Here is a 12,428-nt window from a genome sequence, read left to right as displayed (position 1 = left end):
CCCAAAGTTACAAGGTTCCCCTGAATCTCTGGACTTTCCACCTTCCCCTCCATGGGTTCTGTTGTTAAACCTTTTCTACTGCATCTTTTAAAAAATAATCCAAATTTTTAATAACTCCATTGTGTCCATCGTTCTTGTTACACTACAGTGGTACCTCGGTTACAGACGTTTCAGGTTACAGATGCTTCAGGTTAGACTCTGCTAACCCAGAAATAGTTGTTTATCTCTTTGACATCTGGTGGGAGTGTGTTCCACAGGGCGGGTGCCACCACCAAGAAGGCCCTCTGCCTGGTTCCCTGTAACTTGGCTTCTCGCAGTGAGGGAACCGCCAGAAGGCCCTCGGAGCTGGACCTCAGTGTCCGGGCAGAACGATGGGGGTGGAGACGCTCCTTCAGATATACTGGACCGAGGCCGTTTAGGGCTTTAAAGGTCAGCACCAACACTTTGAATTGTGCTCGGAAACGTACTGGGAAACTACGCTCATTCTAATTCCAGTTAGCACATGCTTGGAAGTGTGGGATAAGTGTAGCACAAAATGCAGACGTAGGGAACCTGTGCTTGCAATGCCATTTTATTCATACTTTTTATGTCAGCTGATGGGTCAGGGCTCATATCTGCACTGTCTCAGGTGCCTGCAGCCAAAGCAGAAGGATTTAACCCCCCACTTAACAGATGTTGGGTTAAATCAGTTTGATCGAACTTGCCCATTCCCTCTTGTGAACAGACGGACAAAGCCAAAGGAAGCAGCAGGAGGGGGGGAAACAGGTCTGCTATCCTCCACTGCATGCCTGTTTCTTGAAAGGGGTGTGCTGCAAAAACAAGCAGACTTTCCCCCCTGCATGATGAAGAAGTCTTGCTTTATGTAGACACGGGCTCCGATAGGGACTTCTCCATGGTGCAGTGCTGCAGGAAAAAATGGCGTCTGCGTGCTTTGCTGACCCTGGGTTTTCCCACCTACATCACTACACAACAAAGAAATTGTGCCTCCCGCAGGAAAAGGGAAAAGAATGATTTAGAAAAAGCAGTTCCTTGCAAAAGGGGTTCTTTCACCTCTGCTCCCTGTGAGCGCATGCTGAGCATGGGTTAAATTCTGCCCAGTTTTGCTGCATGCGACTCCCAGGGATACTTGCCAGTGCAAAAGATACACAAAGCATGTCATGGCTGAAAAGAGTTTCTGATGGACAGTGACTGGATTTAATAGGGCATTCAGATTATCAACTCATTTCTCAACCTTCCCAGACATCTGCTCTAAGTATTCGAGTCCTGTGCATAAGAGTATCTCTTGTTCTTTGCTTAAATGCAAAAACTCAATAAAATATCCACCAGGTGTATCTGAAGAAGTGTGCATGCACACGAAAGCTTATACCAAGAACTAACTTAGTTGGTCTTTAAGGTGCTACAGGAAGGAATTTTTTTTTATTTTGACTATGGCAGACCAACACGGCTACCTATCTGTCACCAGGTTTTTAATTTTTGATCATTGTGCTTAGCAACATCATTTATTTTCAATGTAGGCTTTCCAAATCTCTTCCCGTTTCCCTCGCTTATTTTTTACACAACTCTTTACAGCTCACAGATATTTTGGGTAGGGGGTCCCTTAGCAACAGGATGAAATCAACGCCAGAGCATCCGCAAGAGTATTGTTCAGTAAGCTGGAATGCTGATGTTTTCGTTGTTTATAAGCCTTCGATTCTTAAATTATTTTTTAAAGTCCACCTCAGCACAACCATTCTGCTAGGGGTGGAAGAACAGGTTCATAAAACTTTCAGAACACAGAAAAAACATGGGTTTGCCTTCAACCAAGTCATACTCAGAGGAGACCCCTTGGAAATAAATAAACTTAACTTGTTCATTGACTTCAGTGGGCCTACTCTGGGTAGCACTTGGATGGATATAACTCCATTTTATAGGGCAGGATATTCCACGATGCTGTTGCCTATCCAGTGAAATCATTGCACTATGTCCAAAAGATCTCAGGTTCTTTCCAGAGGTCTGGAAAGACATCCTTCTGCATATGTTCAGAAGCACTTGCAGTGGAGCAGTCTTGGCGATTTACGTGCTCCAGAACTTGATTTTGTTAGCAAAAGTATCCGTTGCGGTAACAGGAATGTTGCGGTAAAAGCGTTATCGTTCTTTTTCCATAGTCTCTAGTTGGCAAGTGGTGGTCAGTCGTAGTGAAGATTCTTTACAAAGCCGCCTCCAAATCTTTTCCTCTCTGGGAAGCTGGGAATCTGTCAGACAAAAAACCTTACATTAGAATTGGTTTATACCAGTGCTTTTCAACCAGTGTCCCGTGAATGATGGTCAGGGGTGCCGCAGGCAACAATGGCCTCTGCCCCTCCCTCTTCTGACCCCTTCTTGCATCTCTGCCCCCCATAGACTTGCAAGGCTGTTTGTTGCAGCAGCCCTGGCTTCCAGCTCCGCAGGCGAATGGTGACTCTGGGAGGCTCCTCTCTTGGGGCGGGGGGGGGGGGGAGGGCAACCCAGAGACATGAGGCAGTAGCAGCGGCTGCCCGGAGGACTCCCAATAGAGGGGAGAGGAGAGGAGGTTGAGGGAACAGTCCATAAAGGAGGGTGTTCAAAAGGGGTGAGGGGCTGCTGGTGCTGCAGGCGAGGGGGGGGGGACATAACTGGGCTCCTGAGCCCCACAGGGGTGAAAGAATGTAGTTGGTCAAGGGAGCTGTGGACTCAAAATGGCTGAAAATCTCTGGTTATACAATATTAGCAGAAGTACCTGGCGTTGCCCGGGAATTTTTAGAAACAAAAAAAAAAAAATACTGCCTTTTGCAATTTCAGCTGAATTGGGGGGAACCACTTGAAGCATCCAGCGCGTTGAGGTATTTCAATTGCTTTTGTTTGATGTGTTCATTGCAAACAGCTGAAAATCTGTAAATTTTGATAATAACCCTGATTTGCAATGGGGGTTGAATAATTTTGACTGCAACTCTATGACGACATAACTACCATTACCAGGCATTACCTTCTGCAGACATTTTGAGACATACCTACTTGCTTTCCTTCCCAGTTCTTTGCTGAGGAGATTAACAATTAAGCAAAGCAGAGGCTTTATCTCATTGGTGAGTTTTGCAATGACTTGGATTACATCAGTGCTTGTCCTTTTGGCATCTCTTCCTATTTTTCCCCCTTTGCCAAAGCTTTCAAAATTTTAACTGTTAAGGAGAGAGAACACATACCTGGTTGCCATCTCGTAAGTAGTACCTCTTCTCTATGACCTAAAATAAAAAGGGAAGAGGGAGTGTTGTGCACTGGTTTATACAACAGATTTTGTGGCAGCCCAATTGGTTTAAATAAGGATGTTTCCATATGGTGCCATTGCCCAGCCTGGCTGAGCACAATGGAATTCACACTGCATTGCAGCCTGAAGCTAGTTACAATCTATGGCAAAGACTGAAAGAGCATGGTACTTTTTTCTTAAAAAAGAGAAAGACTTTTAAACACAGGCAGTAGAAGGATTTCTCAAAGAGAAGGTATTTTTCTCCCTCCAAAAGACTGCCCTGGATTTTTTCTGGGGCATTCTGGGAAGAACTGTAGAGAAAAATCCGGTTTGATGTTGAAGTCAAGATATCTGTATTAACTTTGAGCTTCAACATCGTAAGCCAGCACACTGCCTCAAGAGGCTTGTGCCAAGAGGAGAAACAATTCTCAAGGACTCCTGCCTTCTTGCAGTGGTTGGGGAGAGCTGGCTTCCATGGGGTGTTGGCGAGGGAATGGAGAGTTGGACTTCCTCCGCCATCTGCTGGCTCCTGCTTCCTTTGGCAAGACCACTGCCATCCAGCCAACCCGAAGTGAGAGGCGCTGTTCTTTTTTTATATCACTTTTATTAAATTTTATGTTTTACAATTTAAAATACTCATGTTAACATCCTTAAAATATCAATGACTTCCCTTCTTCTCTTTCCATAGTTCATTTTGCATATCCCTGCATATTTTACAAAAACTAAACCATTCAGTCTTCCATTGTTGCATCCATCCAACTTATTTACACTGTTGAATTTATCTTAATGCCTTCAGTAGCAGTAAAGCTCAGCTGAATGAAATGCCTCTTTGGGAATCCTGCAATGTGTTGTAAATTTTTACTCGGCTAACTATACACTGGAATCTGCTCTGGATCAATATTGAGTAGAATTTCAATGACACCTCATTGCCTTCTGTCTACAGCTGTTGCATAGTCAGACAGGCAGAAAAATCTCAGAGCCTTAATTTAAAACCCAGAAATAGGCTGGATCAGAAATGGGTGACTTCTTGCCTGTAGCCTCCTTCTGCATTACAAAAAGTATTTCCTGTATGTTCCTGCTCTGCTGTTCTCTTATCCTGCATTATTTCCTGGCGCTACCTGAACTCTTCATCTCCAGTCTTGTTAATCTGCCTGTTTATCTCTCGTCTAGTGTGCCTGAACTGCTCTCACAGAATACAGCTCTCCGTGACCACGAATTTTTAGGTCCTCAACAGGTTGTCTCAGCCTGGCCTGCTCAGTTCCTGGAATCTGTTCAAGCAGCTGTAAAGGAAATCCAGTGGCCTATGCAATTCACATCAGGCTACTCAAGGCTAATGCTCTTAAAATTCTATGCTGCAATAATGAAAAAGCAATAGATATGCAGTACCTGACTGAAAGACTCACCTTGTCAAAGAATCTACTAAGCTTCACAGCGTTGGAGGAGCCTGCAGCCAGGTAGCGAGGGTTGGTGCAGTCCTGAAAACATCAACAGGTAACTTTCTCTCGAGAGTCATTGAAACCACAACCCTCAACAAGCACATCGAGTTCTGAACTGCAAAACATCATCCTGTGCTCAATAGGGCTGGGCGATACATTGTCCAAAACAGGTTTGAAGTCCATATTGTGATAATGATTTCATAATGTTTGACCTGGCTCTATATATATAGTGTGTGTGTGCGTTTGTGTGTGCCTGCTATGCAAAAATCACAACGTGGGGAAAACCGTGAAGCAAGCCAGTGCCTCTACATAGCTCCATCCTTATTGCAGACATCATGATATATCAGTATATCACGATGTTTAGCTGGTGATATATCACGATTCTGAAAACCAAATATCGCCAACCCTAGGGCTCAAACTGAAGCCATAGCTGTGTATTAGAGTCAGTTCACACAAGGGAATTTTTTTATGTGGACAATCAATTTCATGTAGATAGACAGGAATCAACCAGTCGTGCCCAAGCTTGGTAGCCAACAATTATTTCTATTAGCCACTGAGAATATAGCAGACATGTCCTTGACCACCTGAAGAATGCTGCTCACTTTCCACTGACCAAATGAAGCCTGTCTTGCCACTGACACACAAAATTAATCAAAAGAACAAGTAGCATCTTTTCTCCACAAGTTCATCTCCTTGAGCATCTATGTCCTCAATGAGGTCCCTGTGCCCCGGAAGGACCAGGTGCGCAGCCCGGGACTCACAGCTGTCCATGGAGGCACAGGTCAAGTCTGTGTCCAGGGCAGCTGTGTACCAGCTCCATCTGGAACGCAGGCAGAGACCCTACCTGACCGCAGACTGTCTTGCCAGAGTGGTGCATGCTCTAGTTCAGTGTTTCCCAACCTTGGGCCTCCAGCTGTTTTTGGACTACAACTCCCATCATCCCTAGCTAGCAAGACCAGTGGTCAGGGATGATGGGAATTGTAGTTCAAAAACAGCTGGAGGCCCAAGGTTGGGAAACACTGCAGTTATCTCCTGCTGGGATTACTCAATGCGCTCTATGTGGGGCTACCTTTGAAGGTGACCTGGAAACTACAACTAATCCAGAATGCGGCAGCTAGACTGGTGACTGGGAGTGGCCACCAAGACCATATAACGCTGGTCCTGAAAGACCTACATTGGCTCCCAGTACGTTTCCGAGCACAATTCAAAGTGCTGGTGTTGACCTTTAAAGCCCTAAACGGCCTCAAAGGCCCAGTGTACCTGAAGGAGCATCTCCACCTCCATCGTTCTGCCCGGACACTGAGGTCCAGCACAGAGGGCCTTCTGGGGTTCCCTCACTTCGAGAAGTGAGGTTACAGGGAACCAGGCAGAGGGCCTTCTCGGTAGTGGCACCCGCCCTCCGGAACGCCCTCCCATCAGATGTCAAAGAAATAAACAACTATCTGACTTTTAGGAGACATCTGAAGGCACCCCTGTTTGGGGAAGTTTTTAATGTTTGATGTTTTATCGTGTTTTTAATATTCTGGAAATTTTCTGGAAAAATACAAACTCCCTCTCCACAAAATCCAGCTCTGCTTCTCCTCCTACTTCCCCATACCACGCTTTCTACAAGCAGGGTCTTCATTCTGTGCACTCCACCTCATTTGTGCCTGAGCAAAGCCTAACAGAAATTTGTTTTCAGCAACAGGCTAAATCTACTCTAGGTTTTTGTGGCAGTCTAATGTAGTTGCTGTAATGCAACCTCTCTCCTGGCCTCCACCTCCTGCTGCAACCAATGCTGTGAATAATTAGGCTGCCACTATTAAAACTGACAAGAGATGCAGTCTGATTATCATTCTTTAACAATAGCAAATTCTCTGAATTATTTAAAGTATGCAACGTGTCAGGGAGAGGCAAACGGGAAAAGAGGAAAGGACAGAAACAAGCAGTTATAGAGAGCCTAAAGAGATCATCAGCAGCTTGTCGTCTGACAGTCAGTCTGACGTAGAGGGGGAGGAAGATGAGCCTGGGACAAGTCATGCTGTACACAGAGGAAGTCAGGGGAGGAGTTTCCGCAGACTTGCATGCTGGGTGCGGAAAAGGAGGAAGTAACATTAGAGGGAGCAAGTGCGCACAAGGGGAAGGAGGTTAGTGGAAACGCTGGAGATGTACGTTTGAACTTTGTCAAATAAATCAATTGTTTGGAACTGGCTGGGAGCCCGGAGTTTTATCTATGGCCAGCTGGACAGCACCAAGCCTTTGACAAATGCATACTATTCTGGTTAACTCTGTAACGTTTGCGTAAATTATCTGCAGATTGCATAAACACAATAAATCTGATTTGAAAAAAAAAGTATTCATGCCCTTTTTCATATATATGTATACAGTGGTACCTCGGGTTAAGTACGTAATTCGTTCCGGAGATCCGTACTTAACCTGAAACTGTTCTTAACCTGAAGCACCACTTTGGCTAATGGGGCCTCCTCCTGCTGCTGCGCCGCCGGAGCACGATTTCTGTTCTCATCCTGAAGCAAAGTTCTTAACCTGAAGCACTATTTCTGGGTTAGTGGAGTCTGTAACCTGAAGCATCTGTAACCTGAAGCGCATGTAACATGAGGTACCACTGTATAAAATCTTAATCCAAATTGACAAAAATAAGACACAAAATACAAACCAGATTAATTTCTTCTGCACTGAAATCCTCAGCAAGGAAAGCAGTTCTGGTCAAGACATCGCTGCGTTTCACTTCTGGGATCTGGTCTAGCTTGGTCCCTATGACAAGCAGCGGAATCTGGTTATCAGCAAACTGCTCACGGTCATAGTCCCTAGACAAGAAAAAGAGGATATGTGGGTCAGTAAACAATATTTTCCACTAGTCATTAAAGACACTAACATTAACTGGGAGGGGAGCACTTGAAAAGTCTAGTGAAGCAGCAGCAGATGTAGAACGTTTTTTCATATGTGGTGGACTTGTAAAAGGGTAAAAGAGTATTGGGAAATACTCTTCAACACACATTTTGGAAAACGGGAGAGAGAGTCTCAACTTATCTCATCCCTCCCTCACATCTGCCACGATTGTCAGGTCCTCTGCACACTCACCCATTGGTCACCAGCACTCCTGATGGAGCCACATCTCTGTTGAGAGCTTCCAAAGACCACCGATACAGGTTCTGGGAGGACTTCTTGTTGGTTAAGTCGTGTACTAAAATTATGCCTAAATAAGTACAAGGCCATTCATAAATACAATGACTTATTCCAAACACCGTCTAAATTATGTTGAAAGACATTGCCGGGTGAGAAGACAAGGCAAGGCTGAAATAACCGCACAACTCGCTTCACATACCCAAGGTAGTTTGGGTCTTTTGGTTTCCTGTACAGCACCCTATGCAATTTGCTTTTGAAATCAAAGGGAGTCTCCAATTTACTGCCCTTGATTATTCTCTTTTCTATTGTTCCAAGTCCTCTCCTACAGGAAGAGTCCCTAAACATGAAAGACAATACATGTTAACTATTTAATATATCCTTATAAGTGTTCCTCTCCTTCAGGGTTGGTGTTGCACGTTTGGTTCTTTCCAACCATACAACTCCCTGAACACAGATTATAAAAGGACCAGAGCTCCAAAGGGCCTTGTGCTTTTAGACCCCAGTCTCTCAGTATGTGTGGCGTTGTAGGAACTGTGGCAGAGGGTTGCCACAAATTTAATCTGTTTGCAAGCTTGTGTCTACCGGGTTACAAACAGGCACCATGAACACCTTTGCACCCAGAAGATGATTTCAGAAAGCAATTTTAAGCAGATTTGCCAGAATGTACATGTATATGGTATCTACAAAAGTAAAACATTTTCTTATCTAAATTCAGCCGAGTAAGGAACCCTGCTTTGATATCAGAAACTCTGTTGTAGTACTTCTGGAATAGGTTCTGCATGAATCGAGTTAACAGGTGTTCTCATAGAATGAAAGTAATAGGAAACAGATCTTAAAACCTGCATACATTACCGTTAACTGAGTTGTAGAACACAACACGTGTGCTTTTTACACTACTGGCACTGCCCACTGAACCACCAACATCCCATAATTCAATATAATAGGTCTTCTCTTCTGGGGTTCCTTCTTTGTAGTCATGAATCTGAAAATGGAAAACCAAGAGTGCCATGTATGTAGAACAAGGCAATACAGATTTCTACTTGAAGGCATATGGTTTGGTTACAAACCATCAATCTATTGTTGTGCCTTTTGTAATGGTTTTGTCCATAAAAATAAATATAAGATTCGTTTTCGTATTATCCTAACAACTACTTTATATAGGGCCATTAGCATGCATAGCACTTTGCCGCTCCTCCAAGGGCTTCATGAACAAGGTGGGTTTAAGAGCATGAGAACTGACATGCTGGAGCAAAATCCATCTGGTCCGATATTCAGCTTCCACTAGCAGCTAGCTACCAAAAGCTCAAGAACCAGGGGCATGACGATGACAGATGTCCTCTCTTTTGGCTCCAGCATTTGGTAAAAAAGGTAAAGGGACCCCTGACTATTAGGTCCAGTCGTGGCCGACTCTGGGGTTGCGGCGCTCATCTCTCTTTATTGGCCGAGGGAGCCAGCGTACAGCTTCTGGGTTATGTGGCCAGCATGACTAAGCCGCTTCTGGCGAACCAGAGCAGCGCACAGAAACGCCGTTCACCTTCCCACCGGAGCGGTACCTATTTATCTACTTGCGCTTTGACGTGCTTTCAAACTGCTAGGTGGGCAGGAGCAAAGACCGAGCAACGGGAGCTCACCCCATCGCGGGGATTCGAACCGCTGACCTTCTGAATGGCAGGTCCTAGGCTCTGTGGTTTAACCCACAGCGCCACCCGCGTACCTCCAGCATTTGGTACTAAGATGCAAACTGACACTTCACATGTAAGTTCCATTTAGTTTTCCTGCCAAAATAGCTGTTGATAGGCAACCCCATGACTTTTTCTAATCCTTAAAAAAATCATTTGAAGAGAAGGAGGCACTGGATCCATAGATCATGCGCTTGCTCCCATGGTTGCTTCTTCTAACATTTCTAGAGTACATAAGAGAGGAACTACTACAGGATCAGTTGAAAAAGCTGCAAATTATCAGTATATGGGTGACATTTCGTCCCATTCCTAGTCATGCAGATGTCTTCATTAATGGTCCAGAGCTTCCCAATTGGTGCTCCCTGTAACCCCCCCACTGAGAGGGTCCATGCACCATTCTCCTAACAAAAACTACCACAGAGATCTCAAACTTTTCAAAAGTAGGGGGTCTATGGCTTCGCTGTCATAAAACAGGGGACCCACAGTATTTAGCTAATTGGGAACCACTGTATTAGACAAAATATGTGAGGGAACACATCATGGAGGGAATAGCACAGAGGAGAACAAACTATTCCCCAACTGCTTCTTTGAATACAGCCAGTGCAGTCTGTCAAAGGCAAGTTGATCTGCTCAGGGCTGTTCAATCTCCTGCAAGGTCAAGCATGTGGTCTGCCAAAATTTGGTGATTTGATGTATCAAAAGCTGCTGCAAGGCCACACCAGTTCAACTGGGTAACATTACCTCAGCCTCCTGTTTAACAAATTGCCTGGCTGGTATCCATAGGTGACCAGGAATTCCTTGCAAACATGTGACCAGGCTGGCAAAGAAGACACAACTCTTTCCATTCCTTCTCCACCAGTCAACTTAGCAGCTGGCAGCGATTAGGGGAGACTTCCTTTCCTCTGTTGCCAACACAAAACCATGGTCTACTAGCTTTACAGCAGTTTAGAAAAAAATTGGTGCTCCCGTAACTTTTGTGGGCTTATTTACAAATCTGCATTACTTTATCTACACCAGAGGCTGGATTGAAAACAGATCAACCTACTAATGTTTGCCTGCTTCAGAATTAAGATTTCTTGCTCCCTACTGCAATAGCCTATTGTTTTACAATTCCCTTTGCAACCTGATTAGATGTTTTTACTTTGCCAATAAGCCTTCAGAATTTCCCTCGTCTTTGAAGTGAAATACCACCAAACAATAGAAAGTTATAGTTCCACCTACTCGGACATCAACAGAGCAGCCTACAGTCCAAGACGGGTTTCCCAACATCTGATTGTGACATAAGAGGTGAACAAGCGAGGACTTCCCCACACCTGCAAAAAAGGCAACTGCAAACTAAGCCTTCATAGTAAGTGAAACATCACTGCCTTTCTTGTAAATTTTCTGTGTAGTTTAAATTAAGGAGGAACAAGTAGATTTTGAAACTCCTAGTAGGATAGCCCTTAGAGCCTTCCCCAACCCTGGGTCTCCAGATGTCCTGTACCTTTTATACCTTTTACCTGCAGGGTGAGGACTAGAGATGGGAAGGCCTGGGGGGGGACTGGAAAAATTGGGGGGGAAGCCAGGTTTTTTCGAAATGGAAAAAAATGGCTTTGGAAAAAAACCTGGTTTATTTCCATATTTCCCCGGTTCTTTCCCAGGCCTTCCCATCTCTAGTGAGGAACAAAGGAGGGTGATGTGTCCCCCACCAGAGGTACTACCCCTCTCCCTAACACCCATTAAAGGTAAAGGACCCCTGAGAGTTAAGAACGGACCTCCAGAACGAATTAAGTACGTAACCAGAGGTACCACTGTATTTGATGCTGCAATACATGGTGTTGTATTTTGGGAATTATCCAGTGCTGTTTTTCTGGGGGGACGCAGACCCCTCAACGTTTTGTGCCTCTAAGTTTGGCCTCATTGAGGGGCAGGATTTCAATATGAGGAGGAAAAGGAGAGTATAGTGGTACCTCGGGTTACATATGCTTCAGGTTACAGACTCCGCTAACCCAGATATAGTACCTCGAGTTAAGAACTTTACTTCAGGATGAGAACAGAAATTGTGCGGCGGCAGCGGGAGGTCCCATTAGCTAAAGTGGTGTTTCAGGTTAAGAACAGTTTCAGGTTAAGAACGGACCTCCAGAACGAATTAAGTTCTTAACCCAAGGTGCCACTGTATATGATAATAATAGTAATAATTCATAATAATATAGATGTAATGGGTGTTAGGGACGTGGGTGGCGCTGTGGGTTAAACACAGAGCCTAGGACTTGTCAATCAGAAGGTCGGCGGTTTGAATCCCTGCAACAGGATGAGCTCTCTTTGCTCGGTCCCTGCTCCTGCCAACCTAGCAGTTCGAAAGCACGTCAGAGTGCAAGTAGATAAATAGGTACCACTCTGGCAGGAAGGTAAACGGCAGGAAGGTAAACGGTGAAGCACCACTTTAGCTAACGGGGCCTCCTGCTGCCGCCGTGGGATTTCTGTTCTCATCCTGAAGCAAAGTTCTGAACCTGAAGCACTATTTCTGGGTTAGCGGAGTCTGTAACCTGAAGCGTCGGTAACCCGAGGTACCACTGTATTATGAATTATTACTATTATTAATAGTAACACCCATTACATCTATATTATTATTATGAATTATTATTATGATTATTATTATTCTATAGAGCCAGCGTGTTGGCAAGTCCCTTCCTCTCGGCGGCTTTTCCTTCCCTCTCCTCCCTCCCTCCTACCTGCCCGGACCTCACCTGCCCTCGCCCCCCCCCCGCCCCGCTCACCTGAATCCCCCAAGACCAGCACCTTCACCCTCTCCAAAGCAGCCATCGCCCTGCTCGGAGTGAGTGACGCGCCCGCCAGCCAATAGCACCTCCCGCCTCCCGCCCTCCGAGCTAGGCCAGCCCGTCGCCGTTCGTCTCTTTCTCCCCATTGGCTGGCAGCTGCGCCGCTCGCCCCACCCCACCCCAGCTTTCGCGCTCG

General features: G+C 45.3%; 1 protein-coding gene and 1 long non-coding RNA gene across 2 annotated transcripts; one reads left to right on the top strand and one right to left on the bottom strand.

Moving 5' to 3' along the window:
• The first annotated feature begins 1,121 nt into the window (after nt 1–1,121).
• Nucleotides 1,122–1,763, top strand: LOC308577030. Its single transcript, XR_014003360.1, has 2 exons — nt 1,122–1,326; nt 1,463–1,763. It is a non-coding gene; the product is annotated as an uncharacterized lncRNA (long non-coding RNA).
• RABL3 (RAB, member of RAS oncogene family like 3) lies at nt 1,460–12,330 on the bottom strand. Its single transcript, XM_081177020.1, has 8 exons — nt 12,230–12,330; nt 10,695–10,786; nt 8,647–8,776; nt 7,750–7,864; nt 7,325–7,475; nt 4,639–4,710; nt 3,195–3,233; nt 1,460–2,231 (listed from the first exon to the last, which is right to left on the bottom strand). The coding sequence occupies exons 1-8, from the start codon at nt 12,273–12,275 to the stop codon at nt 2,166–2,168; spliced, it is 711 nt and encodes a 236-aa protein (XP_081033146.1). The 5' UTR covers nt 12,276–12,330; the 3' UTR covers nt 1,460–2,165.
• Between the last annotated feature and the right edge of the window lie 98 nt (nt 12,331–12,428).

The sequence above is a fragment of the Podarcis bocagei genome (genome assembly GCF_964188305.1).
Source record: "Podarcis bocagei genome assembly, chromosome: 17".
Lineage (NCBI taxonomy): Eukaryota > Metazoa > Chordata > Lepidosauria > Squamata > Lacertidae > Podarcis > Podarcis bocagei.
The sequence above is the reverse complement of the archived record's forward strand: the minus strand, read 5'-3'. Positions and strand labels throughout refer to the sequence as shown.